General features: G+C 46.6%; 1 protein-coding gene across 1 annotated transcript in view; it reads left to right on the top strand.

The window, feature by feature from the left end:
• Nucleotides 1-6122: 6122 nt before the first annotated feature.
• Nucleotides 6123-17354, top strand: part of zgc:112416 (uncharacterized protein LOC550509 homolog) — a 166280-nt gene continuing 155048 nt past the window's right edge. The window contains exon 1 of the mRNA XM_067988137.1: nt 6123-6188. Within this exon, the coding sequence (XP_067844238.1) occupies nt 6123-6188 (66 nt within the window). The remainder of the gene's footprint in view (nt 6189-17354) is intronic.

Here is a 17354-nt window from a genome sequence, read left to right on the forward strand (position 1 = left end):
TTCTCCAGTCTCTCCACATAACTGAAGTCCCTCATCCCTGGAACCATTCTAGTAAATCTCCTCTACATCCTCTCTAAGGCCTGGCATCCTTCCTAAAGTGTGCATTTTTAACAGCTTCATCAACTTGTCCTGCCACCTTCAAAGATTTGTGTATGTGCAACTCCAGGTCTCTCTGTTCCTGCATCCTCTTTAAAATTGTACTATTTAGTTTATATTTCCTCTCCTCATTCTTCCGACCAAAATGAATCACTTCACACTTCTTTGCGTTAAATTTCATCTGCCATGTGTCTGCCCATTTCACCAGTCTGACTATGTCTTCCTGTAGTCTGTTACTATCCTCCACATTGTAATTATGCCCCTATACTCAATTCCAGGTCATTAATATATATCAAAAAGAGCTGGAGTATTGTGTCCAATTCTGGGCACCACACTTTAGGAAGGTTGTCAAGGCCTAGGAGAGGGTGCAGAGGAGATCTACCAGAATGGTATCAGGGATGAGGGACTTCAGTTATGTGGAGAGACTAGAGAAGCTGGGAATGTTCTCCTCAAAGCAGAGAAGGTTAGGGGGAGATTTAATAGAGGTGTTTAAAATTATGAGTGGTTTTGATAGGGTACACAGGGAGAAACTGTTTCCAGCAGTTGATAACCAGAGGACACAGCTTTAAGATAATTGGCAAAAGAGCCAGAGGAGAGATGAGGAGAATTTTTTTTATGCAGCGAGTTGTTATGATCTGGAATGCGCTGCCTGAAAGGGTGGTGGAAGCAGATTCAATAATAACTTTCAAAAGGGAATTGGATAAAAACTTGTAAAGGAAAAATTTGCAGGGCTATGGGGGAAAGAGCAGTGTAGTTGGACCTATCAGATAGCTCTTTCAAAGAGCCGGCACAGGCACGTTGGGCCGAATTGCCTCCTTCTGCGCTGTAAGATTCTATGATTGTATGACTGAGCTCAACTGTGATTTCCTGTTGGGTCACAGAGTGGCAACGCTCTGCAGACTCCTACATTCGGTGGAATTACTGGAGGGCTGCTGCCGGCTGTGGTTCTGTATCCCAGTAAATCCAGGAGGAAAAAGAAATGGGGAAAAAAATGTATATTTGCACAAGTAACTGGAAGTAAATTTTGAAGTGAGAAAAGCCATTTGAATGAAGATTCCATATTTCAATGAGAAATGGAGTTGGGGAAGGGACTGGAATCGGAACAAAGTGTGGACGGTTCATATCGAGAAGAAGCATTTCTCGTAACTCAGGAGGGTGGAAATGGAAATGACTGGAGAAAAGGTCAGAAACTAGGAAGCTTCTTAGAAATAGCAGGCAAAAAAGGGAAGCTTATCTCAGACCCCAAGAGCTCAATACTGCAGAAAGCCGAGAGGGGTTTAGAAAGTGCAGGGGTGAAATTATAAAGGAAATTAGGAAAGCAAAGAGAGGGCATGAAAAAATATTGACAAGTAAAATCAAGGAAAACCCAAAGATGTTTTATAAATATATAAAGAGCAAGATGATAACTAAGGAAAGAGTAGGGCCTATTAGAGACCAAAAAGGTAAACTATGTGTGGAGGCAGAAGATGTGGATATGGTTCTTAATAATTACTTTGTGTCTGTCTTCACAAAAGAGGGGGACGATGCAGAGATTGTAGTTAAGGAGGAGGAGTGTGAAATATTGGATGGGATAAACATAGTGAGAGAGGAAGTATTAAGGGGATTAGCATCTTTGAAAGTAGATCAATCGCCGGGCCCGGATGAAATGTATCCCAGGCTAAATGCATCAAGAGAATCAAGGGAGGAAATAGCGGAGGCTCTGACCATCATTTTCCAATCCTCTCTGGCGACAGGCGTGGTGCCGGAGGATTGGAGGACTGCTAACGTTGTACCGTTGTTCAAAAAGGGAGAAAAGGATAGACAGAGTAATTATAGACCAGTCAGTCTAACCTTGGTGATGGGAAAATTATTGGAAACAATTCTGGGGGACAGGATAAACCATCACTTAGAGAGGCATGGAATAATCAAGGACAGTCAGCACGGATTTGTTAAGGGAAGGTTGTATCTGACTAACTTGATTGAATTTTTTGAGCAGGTAACAAGGAGGGTCGATGAGGGTAGCACATTTGATGCAGTCTACATGGATTTTAGCAAGGCTTTTGACAAGGCCCCACATAGAATCATAGAAAGTTACGGCACAGAAGGAAGCCATTCGGCCCATCGTGTCTGTGCCAGACGAAAAAGAGCTATCCAGCTTAATCCCACTTTCCAGCATTTGGTCCGTAGCCCTGTAGGTTACGGCACTTCAAGTGCACATCCAAGAATTTTTTTAATGAGTTGAGGGTTTCTGCCTCCACCACCCTTTCAGGCAGTGAGTTCCAAAACCCACCACCCTCTGGGTGAAAACATTTTTCCTCAGCTCCCCTCTAATCCTTCTACCAATTACTTTAAATCCATGACCCCTGGTCACTGACCCCTCTGCTAAGGGAAATAGTTCCTTTCTATCCACTCTATCTCGTCCCATCATAATTTTATACACCTTAATTAAATCTCTCCTCAATCTCCTTTGTTCCGAAGAAAACAACCCCAGCCTATCCAATCTTTTCTCATAGCTAAAATTCTCCAGTCCTGGCAACATCCTCGTAAATCTCCTCTGTACTCTCTCTAGTGCAATCACATCTTTCCTGTAATGTGGTGACCAAAACTATACGCAGTACTCAAGCTGTGGTCTAACCAATGTTTTATACAGTTCCAGCATAACCCTCTCTGCTCTTATATTCTATGCCTTGGTTAATAAAGGAAAGTATTCCATATGCCTTTTTAACCACCTTATCTACCTGTCCCGCTACCTTCAAGGATCTGTGGACATGCACTCCAAGGTTCCTTTGTACCTCTACACCTCTCAGTATCCTCCCATTTATTGTGTACTCCCTTGCCTTGTTTGCCCTCCCCAAATGCATTACCTCACACTCCTCTGGTTTGAATTCCATTTGCCACTTTTCTGTCCACCTGACCAGTCCATTGATATCTTCCTGCAGTCTACAGCTTTCCTCCTCACTATCAACCACACGGCCAATTTATGTATCATCTGCAAACTTCTTGATCAAGCCCCCCACATTCAAGTCAAAATCATTGATATATACCACAAAAAGCAAGTGACTCTTGCTTCTCTTAACAGCCTGGGATACATTTCATCTGAGCCTGGAGATTTATCTACTTTCAAAGATGCTAAAACCCTTTAATACTTTTTCTCTCACTATGTTTATCCCATCCAATATCTCATACTCCTCCTCCTTAACTACAATCTCTGCATTGTCCCCGTTTTATGAAGACAGATGTAACGTATTCATTAAGAACCATACCCACATCTTCCACCTCGACACATAGGTTACCTAGTACTGAGCCTTGCGGGACCCCACTGGAAACAGCCTTCCAGTCGTAAAAACACCCATCGACCATTACCCTTTGCTTCCTGCCACTGAGCCAATTTTGGATCCAACTAGCCACTTTTCCTTGGATCCCATGGGTTTTTACTTTCTTGACCAGTCTGCCATGTGGGACCTTGTCAAAAGCCTTGCTAAAATCCATGTACACTACATCAAATGTGTTACTCTCATCGACCCTCCTTGTTCAAAAAATTCAATCAAGTTAGTCAGATACGACCTTCCCTTTGTAAATGACGATTTATGCTGTCCCTCAGAATCGATTCCAATAATTTTCCTACTACCGAGTAGACTGATTGGCCTGTAATTACTCGGTCCATCTCTTTCTCCCATTTTAAACAACGGTACAACGTTAGCAGTCCTCCAATCCTCCGGCACCACGCCTGTATCCAGTGAGGATTGGAAAATGATGGTCAGAGCCTCTGCTATTTCCTCCCTTGCTTCTTTTAACAGCCTGGGATACATTTCATCCGGGCCTCGAGATTTATCTACTTTCAAAGATGCTAAACCCTTTAATACTTCCTCTCTCACTATATTTATCCCATCCAATATTTCACACTCTTCCTCCTTAACTACAATCTCTGCATTGTGCCCCTGTTTTGTGAAGACAGATGCAAAGTATTCATTAAGAACCATACCCACATCTTCCGCCTCCACACATAGGTTAGCTTTTTGATCTCTAATTGGTCCTACTCTTTTCTTAGTTATTCTCTTGTTCTTCATGTATTTATAAAACATGGCAGACTGGTCAGTAAAGTAAAAGCCCATGGGATCCAAGGGAATGTGGCAAGTTGGATGCAAAATTGGCTCAGTGGCAGGAAGCAAAGGGTAATGGTCGACAGGTGTTTTTGTGACTGGAAGGCTGTTTCCAGTGGGGTTCCGCAGGGCTCAGTACTGGGTCCCTTGATTTTTGTGCTATATATTAATGATTTAGACCTAAATGTAAGGGGCATGATTAAGAAGTTTGCAGATGATACATAAATTGGCCGTGTGGTTGATAGTGAGGAGGAAAGCTGTAGACTGCAGGAAGATATCAATGGACTGGTCAGGTGGGCAGAAAGTGGCAAATGGAATTCAATCCAGAGAAGTGTGAGGTAATGCATTTGGGGAGGGCAAACAAGGCAAGGGAACACACTATAAATGTAATGATATTGAGAGGTGTAGAGGAACAGAGGGACCTTGGAGTGCATGTCCACAGATCCCTGAAGGTTGCAGGATAGGTAGATAAGGTGGTTAAAAAGGAATATGGGATACTTTCTTTATTAGCCGAGGCATAGACTATAAGAGCAGGGAGGTTATGCTAGAACTGTATAAATCACTCGTTAGGCCACAGCTTGAGTACTGTGTACAGTTCTGACCACCACATTACAGGAAAGGTGTGATTGCGCTAGAGAGGGTACAGAGGAGATTTATGAGGATGTTGCCTGGGCTGGAGAATTTTAGCTATGAAAAAAGATTGGATTGGCTGGGATTGTTTTCTTTGGAACGAAGGAGGCTGAGGGGAGATTTAATTGAGGTGTATAAAATTATGAGGGGCCCTAGATAGAGTGGATAGGGAGGACCTATTTCCCTTAGCAAAGGGGTCAATAACAAGGGGGCATAGGGAATTAGGGGTTATGGGGAGCAGGCAGGAAATTGGACATGAATTTAGATTTGAGGTTAGGATCAGATCAGCCATGATCTTATTGAATGGTGGAGCAGGCTCGAAGGGCCGATTGGCCTACTCCTGCTCCTATTTCTTATGTTCTTATAGATTTAAAGTAATTGGTAGAAGGATTAGAGGGGAGCTGAGGAGAAATTTTTTCACCCTGAGGGTGGTGGGAGTCTGGAACTCACTGGCTGAGAGGGTGTTAGAGGCAGAAACCCTCAACTCATTTAAAAAGTACTTGGATGTGCACCTGAAGTGCCGTAACCTACAGGACTACGGACCAAGAGCTGGAAAGTGGGATTAGGCTGGACAGCTCTTTTTCAGCCTGCATGGACACGAAGGGCCGAACGGCCTCCTTCTGTGCTGTAACGTTCTATGATTCTATAACCGAATTATGAACAGGTCAAAATGCAGAAAGAAAGGAGCCTGCGATTTTAATAGGATTGGATTTTCAACATGAAAACAAAGTGACCTGAAGAACTTGGAGTTCAATTGGAACGTAAGCTGGGAAAAGGATTGGAATTCAATGATAAAATGAATTGAGAATCAGTCACCAGTGTATTTTTTTCTAATGGATGGAAGAATTGCAAAGGACGTTTGACTTGAGAAAAAGGGAGCGGGATTTGAATTTGGGATGAATAGATACTTGGGATCTTTCTCCTGTCCCAGTCCCCACTACCTGCACTCAAGAGCAGCAAGGCCCTTCCGTTCTTAGCCTCTGGTGTCAGCCTGTCTCACCCGACCGTGCCTTGAACACGGTGCAATTGGAGCGAGGCGGGGCCGCAGACAGGTGAGTGTTTACCTGCAGCAACCGCCTGTTTACAGGAGAATCAGGTTAGCAACCAGGGCAGAGAGGGAGAGAGCTGTCACCGGACAGGAATACCCAGGGGAGGAGAGGCAAGACCCGCAGTGAAGCTGCCTCCTCCGGAACCGCAAGCTGACGGTTTCTCCATTCACCGGGAGCAGAGATCTCTGCCCTGGCTGGACACCCCTTCCAACCTCGCCCACCGGCCCCACATCTCACTCACACTGAGGATCTTTGCTCCTCAATGAGAATGGAAACCGCAGACCCTTCTTTAGTGGATCAGATGACCAGATTAAAACTAAAGCTGCTGGAGAAGGTAGGCAACCTGGGCATTTATTAGTGAAGGTGCACAGCCCACGATCGATTACATTCAACACCGGGAAGACCTGAATTCGGCTGGGGCAGGATTTTCCGGCCACCTGTTGGGAAGCTCACTGCCACTCAGCCATTGAACGACTGCAGGGAAAAATCACACTGAAGATAATGCTGCTGTGTGATATGCTATTAGTGGGATACTCTTAATTCATAACCTGCTGTTACTCCCATCAACAGTGACAGACCTGCACCCATCAGAACTGTACCCCAGTGTTATACAGAGACAGACCTGTACCCACCAGTACTGTACCCCAGTGTTATACAGTGACAGACCTGTACCCACCAGTACTGTACCCCAGTGTTATACAGTGACAGACCTGTACCCACCAGTACTGTATCCCAGTGTTATACAGTGACAGACCTGTACCCACCAGTACTGTACCCCAGTGTTATACAGTGACAGACCTGTACCCACCAGTACTGTACCCCAGTGTTATACAGTGACAGACCTGTACCCACCAGTACTGTACCCCAGTGTTATACAGTGACAGACCTGTACCCACCAGTACTGTACCCCAGTGTTATACAGTGACAGACCTGTACCCACCAGTACTGTACCCCAGTGTTATACAGTGACAGACCTGTACCCACCAGTACTGTACCCCAGTGTTATACAGTGACAGACCTGTACCCACCAGTACTGTATCCCAGTGTTATACAGGGACAGACCTGTACCCACCAGTACTGTACCCCAGTGTTATACAGTGACAGACCTGTACCCACCAGCACTGTATCCCAGTGTTATACAGTGACAGACCTGTACCCACCAGTACTGTACCCCAGTGTTATACAGTGACAGACCTGTACCCACCAGTACTGTACCCCAGTGTTATACAGTGACAGACCTGTACCCACCAGTACTGTATCCCAGTGTTATACAGGGACAGACCTGTACCCACCAGTACTGTATCCCAATGTTATACAGTGACAGACCTGTACCCACCAGTACTGTATCCCAGTGTTATACAGTGACAGACCTGTACCCACCAGTACTGTACCCATGTTATACAGTGACAGACCTGTACCCACCAGTACTGTACCCATGTTATAAAGTGACAGACCTGTACCCAACAGTACTGTACCCCAGTGTTATACAGTGACAGACCTGTACCCACCAGTACTGTATCCCAGTGTTATACAGTGACAGACCTGTACCCACCAGTACTGTACCCATGTTATACAGTGACAGACCTGTACCCACCAGTACTGTACCCATGTTATACAGAGACAGACCTGTACCCACCAGTACTGTACCCCAGTGTTATACAGTGACAGACCTGTACCCACCAGCACTGTATCCCAGTGTTATACAGTGACAGACCTGTACCCACCAGTACTGTACACCAGTGTTATACAGAGACAGACCTGTACCCACCAGTACTGTACCCCAGTGTTATACAGTGACAGACCTGTACCCACCAGCACTGTATCCCAGTGTTATACAGTGACAGACCTGTACCCACCAGTACTGTACCCCAGTGTTATACAGCGACAGACCTGTACCCACCAGTACTGTACCCCAGTATTATACAGTGACAGACCTGTACCCACCAGTACTGTACCCCAGTGTTATACAGCGACAGACCTGTACCCACCAGCACTGTATCCCAGTGTTATACAGCGACAGACCTGTACCCACCAGTACTGTACCCCAGTGTTATACAGCGACAGACCTGTACCCACCAGTACTGTACCCCAGTGTTATACAGTGACAGACCTGTACCCACCAGTACTGTACCCATGTTATACAGTGACAGACCTGTACCCACCAGTACTGTACCCATGTTATACAGAGACAGACCTGTACCCACCAGTACTGTACCCCAGTGTTATACAGTGACAGACCTGTACCCACCAGCACTGTACCCCAGTGTTATACAGTGACAGACCTGTACCCACCAGCACTGTATCCCAGTGTTATACAGTGACAGACCTGTACCCACCAGTACTGTACCCCAGTGTTATACAGTGACAGACCGGTACCCACCAGTACTGTATCCCAGTGTTATACAGTGACAGACCTGTACCCACCAGCACTGTATCCCAGTGTTATACAGTGACAGACCTGTACCCACCAGTACTGTACCCCAGTGTTATACAGGGACAGACCTGTACCCACCAGTACTGTACCCCAGTGTTATACAGTGACAGACCTGTACCCACCAGTACTGTACCCCAGTGTTATACAGTGACAGACCTGTACCCACCAGTACTGTACCCCAGTGTTATACAGTGACAGACCTGTACCCACCAGTACTGTACGCCAGTGTTATACAGTGACAGACCTGTGCCCACCAGTACTGTACCCCAGTGTTATACAGTGACAGACCTGTACCCACCAGCACTGTATCCCAGTGTTATACAGTGACAGACCTGTACCCACCAGTACTGTACCCCAGTGTTATACAGTGACAGACCTGTACCCACCAGCACTGTATCCCAGTGTTATACAGTGACAGACCTGTACCCACCAGTACTGTACCCCAGTGTTATACAGTGACAGACCTGTACCCACCAGTACTGTACCCCAGTGTTATACAGTGACAGACCTGTACCCACCAGTACTGTACCCCAGTGTTATACAGTGACAGACCTGTACCCACCAGTACTGTACCCCAGTGTTATACAGTGACAGACCTGTACCCACCAGTACTGTATCCCAGTGTTATACAGGGACAGACCTGTACCCACCAGTACTGTACCCCAGTGTTGTACAGTGACAGACCTGTACCCACCAGTACTGTACCCCAGTGTTATACAGTGACAGACCTGTACCCACCAGTACTGTACCCCAGTGTTATACAGTGACAGACCTGTACCCACCAGTACTGTATCCCAGTGTTATACAGGGACAGACCTGTACCCACCAGTACTGTATCCCAATGTTATACAGTGACAGACCTGTACCCACCAGTACTGTATCCCAGTGTTATACAGTGACAGACCTGTACCCACCAGTACTGTACCCATGTTATACAGTGACAGACCTGTACCCACCAGTACTGTACCCATGTTATAAAGTGACAGACCTGTACCCACCAGTACTGTACCCCAGTGTTATACAGTGACAGACCTGTACCCACCAGTACTGTATCCCAGTGTTATACAGTGACAGACCTGTACCCACCAGTACTGTACCCATGTTATACAGTGACAGACCTGTACCCACCAGTACTGTACCCATGTTATACAGAGACAGACCTGTACCCACCAGTACTGTACCCCAGTGTTATACAGTGACAGACCTGTACCCACCAGCACTGTATCCCAGTGTTATACAGTGACAGACCTGTACCCACCAGTACTGTACACCAGTGTTATACAGAGACAGACCTGTACCCACCAGTACTGTACCCCAGTGTTATACAGTGACAGACCTGTACCCACCAGCACTGTATCCCAGTGTTATACAGTGACAGACCTGTACCCACCAGTACTGTACCCCAGTGTTATACAGTGACAGACCTGTACCCACCAGTACTGTACCCCAGTGTTATACAGGGACAGACCTGTACCCACCAGTACTGTATCCCAATGTTATACAGTGACAGACCTGTACCCACCAGTACTGTATCCCAGTGTTATACAGTGACAGACCTGTACCCACCAGTACTGTACCCATGTTATACAGTGACAGACCTGTACCCACCAGTACTGTACCCATGTTATAAAGTGACAGACCTGTACCCAACAGTACTGTACCCCAGTGTTATACAGTGACAGACCTGTACCCACCAGTACTGTATCCCAGTGTTATACAGTGACAGACCTGTACCCACCAGTACTGTACCCATGTTATACAGTGACAGACCTGTACCCACCAGTACTGTACCCATGTTATAAAGTGACAGACCTGTACCCAACAGTACTGTACCCCAGTGTTATACAGTGACAGACCTGTACCCACCAGTACTGTATCCCAGTGTTATACAGTGACAGACCTGTACCCACCAGTACTGTACCCATGTTATACAGTGACAGACCTGTACCCACCAGTACTGTACCCATGTTATACAGAGACAGACCTGTACCCACCAGTACTGTACCCCAGTGTTATACAGTGACAGACCTGTACCCACCAGCACTGTATCCCAGTGTTATACAGTGACAGACCTGTACCCACCAGTACTGTACACCAGTGTTATACAGAGACAGACCTGTACCCACCAGTACTGTACCCCAGTATTATACAGTGACAGACCTGTACCCACCAGTACTGTACCCCAGTGTTATACAGCGACAGACCTGTACCCACCAGCACTGTATCCCAGTGTTATACAGCGACAGACCTGTACCCACCAGTACTGTACCCCAGTGTTATACAGCGACAGACCTGTACCCACCAGTACTGTACCCCAGTGTTATACAGTGACAGACCTGTACCCACCAGTACTGTACCCATGTTATACAGTGACAGACCTGTACCCACCAGTACTGTACCCATGTTATACAGAGACAGACCTGTACCCACCAGTACTGTACCCCAGTGTTATACAGTGACAGACCTGTACCCACCAGCACTGTACCCCAGTGTTATACAGTGACAGACCTGTACCCACCAGCACTGTATCCCAGTGTTATACAGTGACAGACCTGTACCCACCAGTACTGTACCCCAGTGTTATACAGTGACAGACCTGTACCCACCAGTACTGTATCCCAGTGTTATACAGTGACAGACCTGTACCCACCAGCACTGTATCCCAGTGTTATACAGTGACAGACCTGTACCCACCAGTACTGTACCCCAGTGTTATACAGGGACAGACCTGTACCCACCAGTACTGTACCCCAGTGTTATACAGTGACAGACCTGTACCCACCAGTACTGTACCCCAGTGTTATACAGTGACAGACCTGTACCCACCAGTACTGTACCCCAGTGTTATACAGTGACAGACCTGTACCCACCAGTACTGTACGCCAGTGTTATACAGTGACAGACCTGTGCCCACCAGTACTGTACCCCAGTGTTATACAGTGACAGACCTGTACCCACCAGCACTGTATCCCAGTGTTATACAGTGACAGACCTGTACCCACCAGTACTGTACCCCAGTGTTATACAGTGACAGACCTGTACCCACCAGCACTGTATCCCAGTGTTATACAGTGACAGACCTGTACCCACCAGTACTGTACCCCAGTGTTATACAGTGACAGACCTGTACCCACCAGTACTGTACCCCAGTGTTATACAGTGACAGACCTGTACCCACCAGTACTGTACCCCAGTGTTATACAGTGACAGACCTGTACCCACCAGTACTGTACCCCAGTGTTATACAGTGACAGACCTGTACCCACCAGTACTGTATCCCAGTGTTATACAGGGACAGACCTGTACCCACCAGTACTGTACCCCAGTGTTGTACAGTGACAGACCTGTACCCACCAGTACTGTACCCCAGTGTTATACAGTGACAGACCTGTACCCACCAGTACTGTACCCCAGTGTTATACAGTGACAGACCTGTACCCACCAGTACTGTATCCCAGTGTTATACAGGGACAGACCTGTACCCACCAGTACTGTATCCCAATGTTATACAGTGACAGACCTGTACCCACCAGTACTGTATCCCAGTGTTATACAGTGACAGACCTGTACCCACCAGTACTGTACCCATGTTATACAGTGACAGACCTGTACCCACCAGTACTGTACCCATGTTATAAAGTGACAGAACTGTACCCACCAGTACTGTACCCCAGTGTTATACAGTGACAGACCTGTACCCACCAGTACTGTATCCCAGTGTTATACAGTGACAGACCTGTACCCACCAGTACTGTACCCATGTTATACAGTGACAGACCTGTACCCACCAGTACTGTACCCATGTTATACAGAGACAGACCTGTACCCACCAGTACTGTACCCCAGTGTTATACAGTGACAGACCTGTACCCACCAGCACTGTATCCCAGTGTTATACAGTGACAGACCTGTACCCACCAGTACTGTACACCAGTGTTATACAGAGACAGACCTGTACCCACCAGTACTGTACCCCAGTGTTATACAGTGACAGACCTGTACCCACCAGCACTGTATCCCAGTGTTATACAGTGACAGACCTGTACCCACCAGTACTGTACCCCAGTGTTATACAGCGACAGACCTGTACCCACCAGTACTGTACCCCAGTATTATACAGTGACAGACCTGTACCCACCAGTACTGTACCCCAGTGTTATACAGCGACAGACCTGTACCCACCAGCACTGCATCCCAGTGTTATACAGCGACAGACCTGTACCCACCAGTACTGTACCCCAGTGTTATACAGCGACAGACCTGTACCCACCAGTACTGTATCCCAGTGTTATACAGTGACAGACCTGTACCCACCAGTACTGTACCCATGTTATACAGTGACAGACCTGTACCCACCAGTACTGTACCCATGTTATACAGAGACAGACCTGTACCCACCAGTACTGTACCCCAGTGTTATACAGTGACAGACCTGTACCCACCAGCACTGTACCCCAGTGTTATACAGTGACAGACCTGTACCCACCAGCACTGTATCCCAGTGTTATACAGTGACAGACCTGTACCCACCAGTACTGTACCCCAGTGTTATACAGTGACAGACCTGTACCCACCAGTACTGTATCCCAGTGTTATACAGTGACAGACCTGTACCCACCAGCACTGTATCCCAGTGTTATACAGTGACAGACCTGTACCCACCAGTACTGTACCCCAGTGTTATACAGGGACAGACCTGTACCCACCAGTACTGTACCCCAGTGTTATACAGTGACAGACCTGTACCCACCAGTACTGTACCCCAGTGTTATACAGTGACAGACCTGTACCCACCAGTACTGTACCCCAGTGTTATACAGTGACAGACCTGTACCCACCAGTACTGTACGCCAGTGTTATACAGTGACAGACCTGTGCCCACCAGTAATGTACCCCAGTGTTATACAGTGACAGACCTGTACCCACCAGCACTGTATCCCAGTGTTATACAGTGACAGACCTGTACCCACCAGTACTGTACCCCAGTGTTATACAGTGACAGACCTGTACCCACCAGCACTGTATCCCAGTGTTATACAGTGACAGACCTGTACCCACCAGTACTGTACCCCAGTGTTATACAGTGACAGACCTGTACCCACCAGTACTGTACCCCAGTGTTATACAGTGACAGACCTGTACCCACCAGCACTGTATCCCAGTGTTATACAGTGACAGACCTGTACCCACCAGTACTGTACCCCAGTGTTATACAGTGACAGACCTGTACCCACCAGTACTGTATCCCAGTGTTATACAGTGACAGACCTGTACCCACCAGCACTGTATCCCAGTGTTATACAGTGACAGACCTGTACCCACCAGTACTGTACCCCAGTGTTATACAGGGACAGACCTGTACCCACCAGTACTGTACCCCAGTGTTATACAGTGACAGACCTGTACCCACCAGTACTGTACCCCAGTGTTATACATTGACAGACCTGTACCCACCAGTACTGTATCCCAGTGTTATACAGGGACAGACCTGTACCCACCAGTACTGTACCCCAGTGTTATACAGTGACAGACCTGTACCCACCAGTACTGTACCCCAGTGTTATACAGCGACAGACCTGTACCCACCAGTACTGTACCCCAGTGTTATACAGTGACAGACCTGTACCCACCAGTACTGTATCCCAGTGTTATACAGGGACAGACCTGTACCCACCAGTACTGTATCCCAATGTTATACAGTGACAGACCTGTACCCACCAGTACTGTATCCCAGTGTTATACAGTGACAGACCTGTACCCACCAGTACTGTACCCATGTTATACAGTGACAGACCTGTACCCACCAGTACTGTACCCATGTTATACAGAGACAGACCTGTACCCACCAGTACTGTATCCCAGTGTTATACAGTGACAGACCTGTACCCACCAGCACTGTATCCCAGTGTTATACAGTGACAGACCTGTACCCACCAGTACTGTACCCCAGTGTTATACAGTGACAGACCTGTACCCACCAGCACTGTATCCCAGTGTTATACAGTGACAGACCTGTACCCACCAGTACTGTACACCAGTGTTATACAGAGACAGACCTGTACCCACCAGTACTGTACCCCAGTGTTATACAGTGACAGACCTGTACCCACCAGCACTGTATCCCAGTGTTATACAGTGACAGACCTGTACCCACCAGTACTGTACCCCAGTGTTATACAGCGACAGACCTGTACCCACCAGTACTGTACCCCAGTGTTATACAGTGACAGACCTGTACCCACCAGTACTGTACCCCAGTGTTATACAGTGACAGACCTGTACCCACCAGCACTGTATCCCAGTGTTATACAGCGACAGACCTGTACCCACCAGTACTGTACCCCAGTGTTATACAGCGACAGACCTGTACCCACCAGTACTGTACCCCAGTGTTATACAGTGACAGACCTGTACCCACCAGTACTGTACCCCAGTGTTATACAGTGACAGACCTGTACCCACCAGTACTGTACCCCAGTGTTATACAGGGACAGACCTGTACCCACCAGCACTGTATCCCAGTGTTATACAGTGACAGACCTGTACCCACCAGTACTGTATCCCAGTGTTATACAGCGACAGACCTGTACCCACCAGTACTGTACCCCAGTGTTATACAGCGACAGACCTGTACCCACCAGCACTGTATCCCAGTGTTATACAGTGACAGACCTGTACCCACCAGTACTGTACCCCAGTGTATTACAGTGACAGACCTGTACACATCAGTGCTGCACCTTAGTGCCATACAACACAAAATGCTCTCTCCAGACAAAGCCCAAGTCAGGAAGGACAGAATCTGTAATTGTATCCATGAGAAGGAAAAAGCTACTAATCTTGGAAATCGACATCAACAACTTACATTTATAGAACATCTAAGAAGTAGAAAAATATCCTAATGGACTTCCCAGAGATCGAATCGGACAAAACTAGGCACCGTGCCAAAGAAGGAGCCATTAAGAAGGCTGACCAAAAGCTTGATCAAAGAAGTGGGTTTTAAGGAGAATCGTAAATGGGGGTCGGGAGGTGGAGAGGCAGAGGGGTTTAGGAGAGAATTTCAGCGCGTGGGGGCCTAGACGTCTGAAGGCACAGCCACCAATAGTGAGGTGAAGGGAATGGGGGATGTACAAGAGGGCAGGGTTAGGGGAAAGCAGAGTTGTTGGAGGGTTTTAGGGCTGGAGATGATTACAGAGGAGGGGTGGGGTAGGGCCATGAAAGGTTTTAAACATGAGGATAACATTTTTTAATTTGAGGCCTTGGAGGACCAGGACCCAGTGTAGGTCAGTGAAAACAAGGGTGATTGGTGAACGAGACTTGGTGCGGGTTACGATACGGGCAGAAGAGTTTTGGATGAGCTGAAGTTTATGGAGGGTGCAAGATGGGAGGATGGCCAGGAGAGCATTGGAATAGTCCAGTCCGGAGGTGACAAAGGCATGGATGAGGGTTTCAGCAGCAGATGAGCTGAAGCAGGTGCGGAGGCAGGTCATGTTACAGAGTGAAATAGGCATTTTTTGTGATGGAGAGGATATGGGGTCGAAAGCTTCGCTCAGCGTCGAATAGGACACAGAGATTGTGAACAGTTTGGTTTGGCCTGAGACAATGGCAGAGGAGGGGGATGGAATTGATTGTAAGGGTTTGGAGTTTCTGACGGAGGCTGAAAACAATGACTTTGATCTTCCTAATGTTTAACTGGAGGAAATTGCGGCTTAACCGGGACTGGATATCAGACGAGCATTCAGACAATACAGAGGCATTTGCGGGGTTGTGAGATGGTGGAAAGGTAGAGCTGGATGTTGTCAACATAAGAACATAAGAAATGTACGAAATAGGACCAGGAGGAGGCCATATGTCCCCTTGAGCCTGCTCCGTCATTCAATAAGATCATGGCTGATCTTCTCCACTTTCCTGCCCTATCCCCAGATCCCTTCCAAAAATCTATGTGTAGGAGATGGTTTTTTAGATCAGTACGTTGAGGAGCCAACTAGGGAACAGGTTAGACTAGATTGGGTATTGTGCAATGAGAAGGGGCTAATTAATAATCTTGTTGTGTGGGGTCCTTTAGGGAAGAGTGCCCATCACATGATAGAATTCTTCATTAAGATGGAAAGTAAAGTAGTCCAATCCGAAACTAGGGTCCTAAATCTAAACAAAGGAAACTACGAAGGTATGAGGAGTGAGTTGGCTATGATAGATTGGGAAGCTTCATTAAAAGGCATGACGGTGGATAGGCAATGGCTGACATTTAAGGAACAAATGCAACAGTTATACATTCCTTTCTGGTGCAAAAACACAAAAGGAAAAGCAGCCCACTAACAAAAGAAATTAAGGATCGTATTAGTTCCAAAGAGGAGTCATATAAAGTTGCCAGAAAAAGTAGCAAGCCTGAGGATTGGGAATAGTTTAGAATTCAGCAAAAAAGGACCAGCAGGTTGATTAAGAGGGGAAAAACAGAGTATGAGAGTAAACTTGCAAGCAACATAAAAGTGGACTGTAAAAGCTTCTACAAGTACGTAAAAAGGAAAAGATTAGTGAAGACAAATGTAGGTCAGAAATGGAAGAATTTATAATGGGGAACAAGGAAATGGCAGAGCAATTAAACAAATACTTTGGTTCTGTCTTCACGGAAGAGGACACAAATAACTTCCCAGAAATGCTAGGGAAACAAGGGACTAGTGAGAAGGAGGAATTAAAGGAATTAGCATTAGTAAAAAAAAATAGTGCTGGAGAAATTAATGGTACTGAAAGCCAATAAATCCCCAGGACCTGATAATCTGCATCCCAGAGCACTAAAAGAGGTAGCCATGGATGCATTAGTTGTCATCTTCCAAAATTCTATAGATTATAGAACAGTTCCTGCAGATTGGAGGGTGGCAAATGTAACCCCACTATTTAAAAAAGGAGGGAGAGAGAAAACAGGGAACTACAGACAGGAAAATGCTAGAATCTATTATAAAGGATGTGATAACAGAACACTTACAAAATATTAACCAAATTAGACAAAGTCAACATGGATTTATGAAAGGGAAATTGTGTTTGACAAACCTACTGGAGTTTTTTGAGGATGTA

The sequence above is a fragment of the Heptranchias perlo genome, chromosome 7 (genome assembly GCF_035084215.1).
Source record: "Heptranchias perlo isolate sHepPer1 chromosome 7, sHepPer1.hap1, whole genome shotgun sequence".
NCBI lineage: Eukaryota > Metazoa > Chordata > Chondrichthyes > Hexanchiformes > Hexanchidae > Heptranchias > Heptranchias perlo.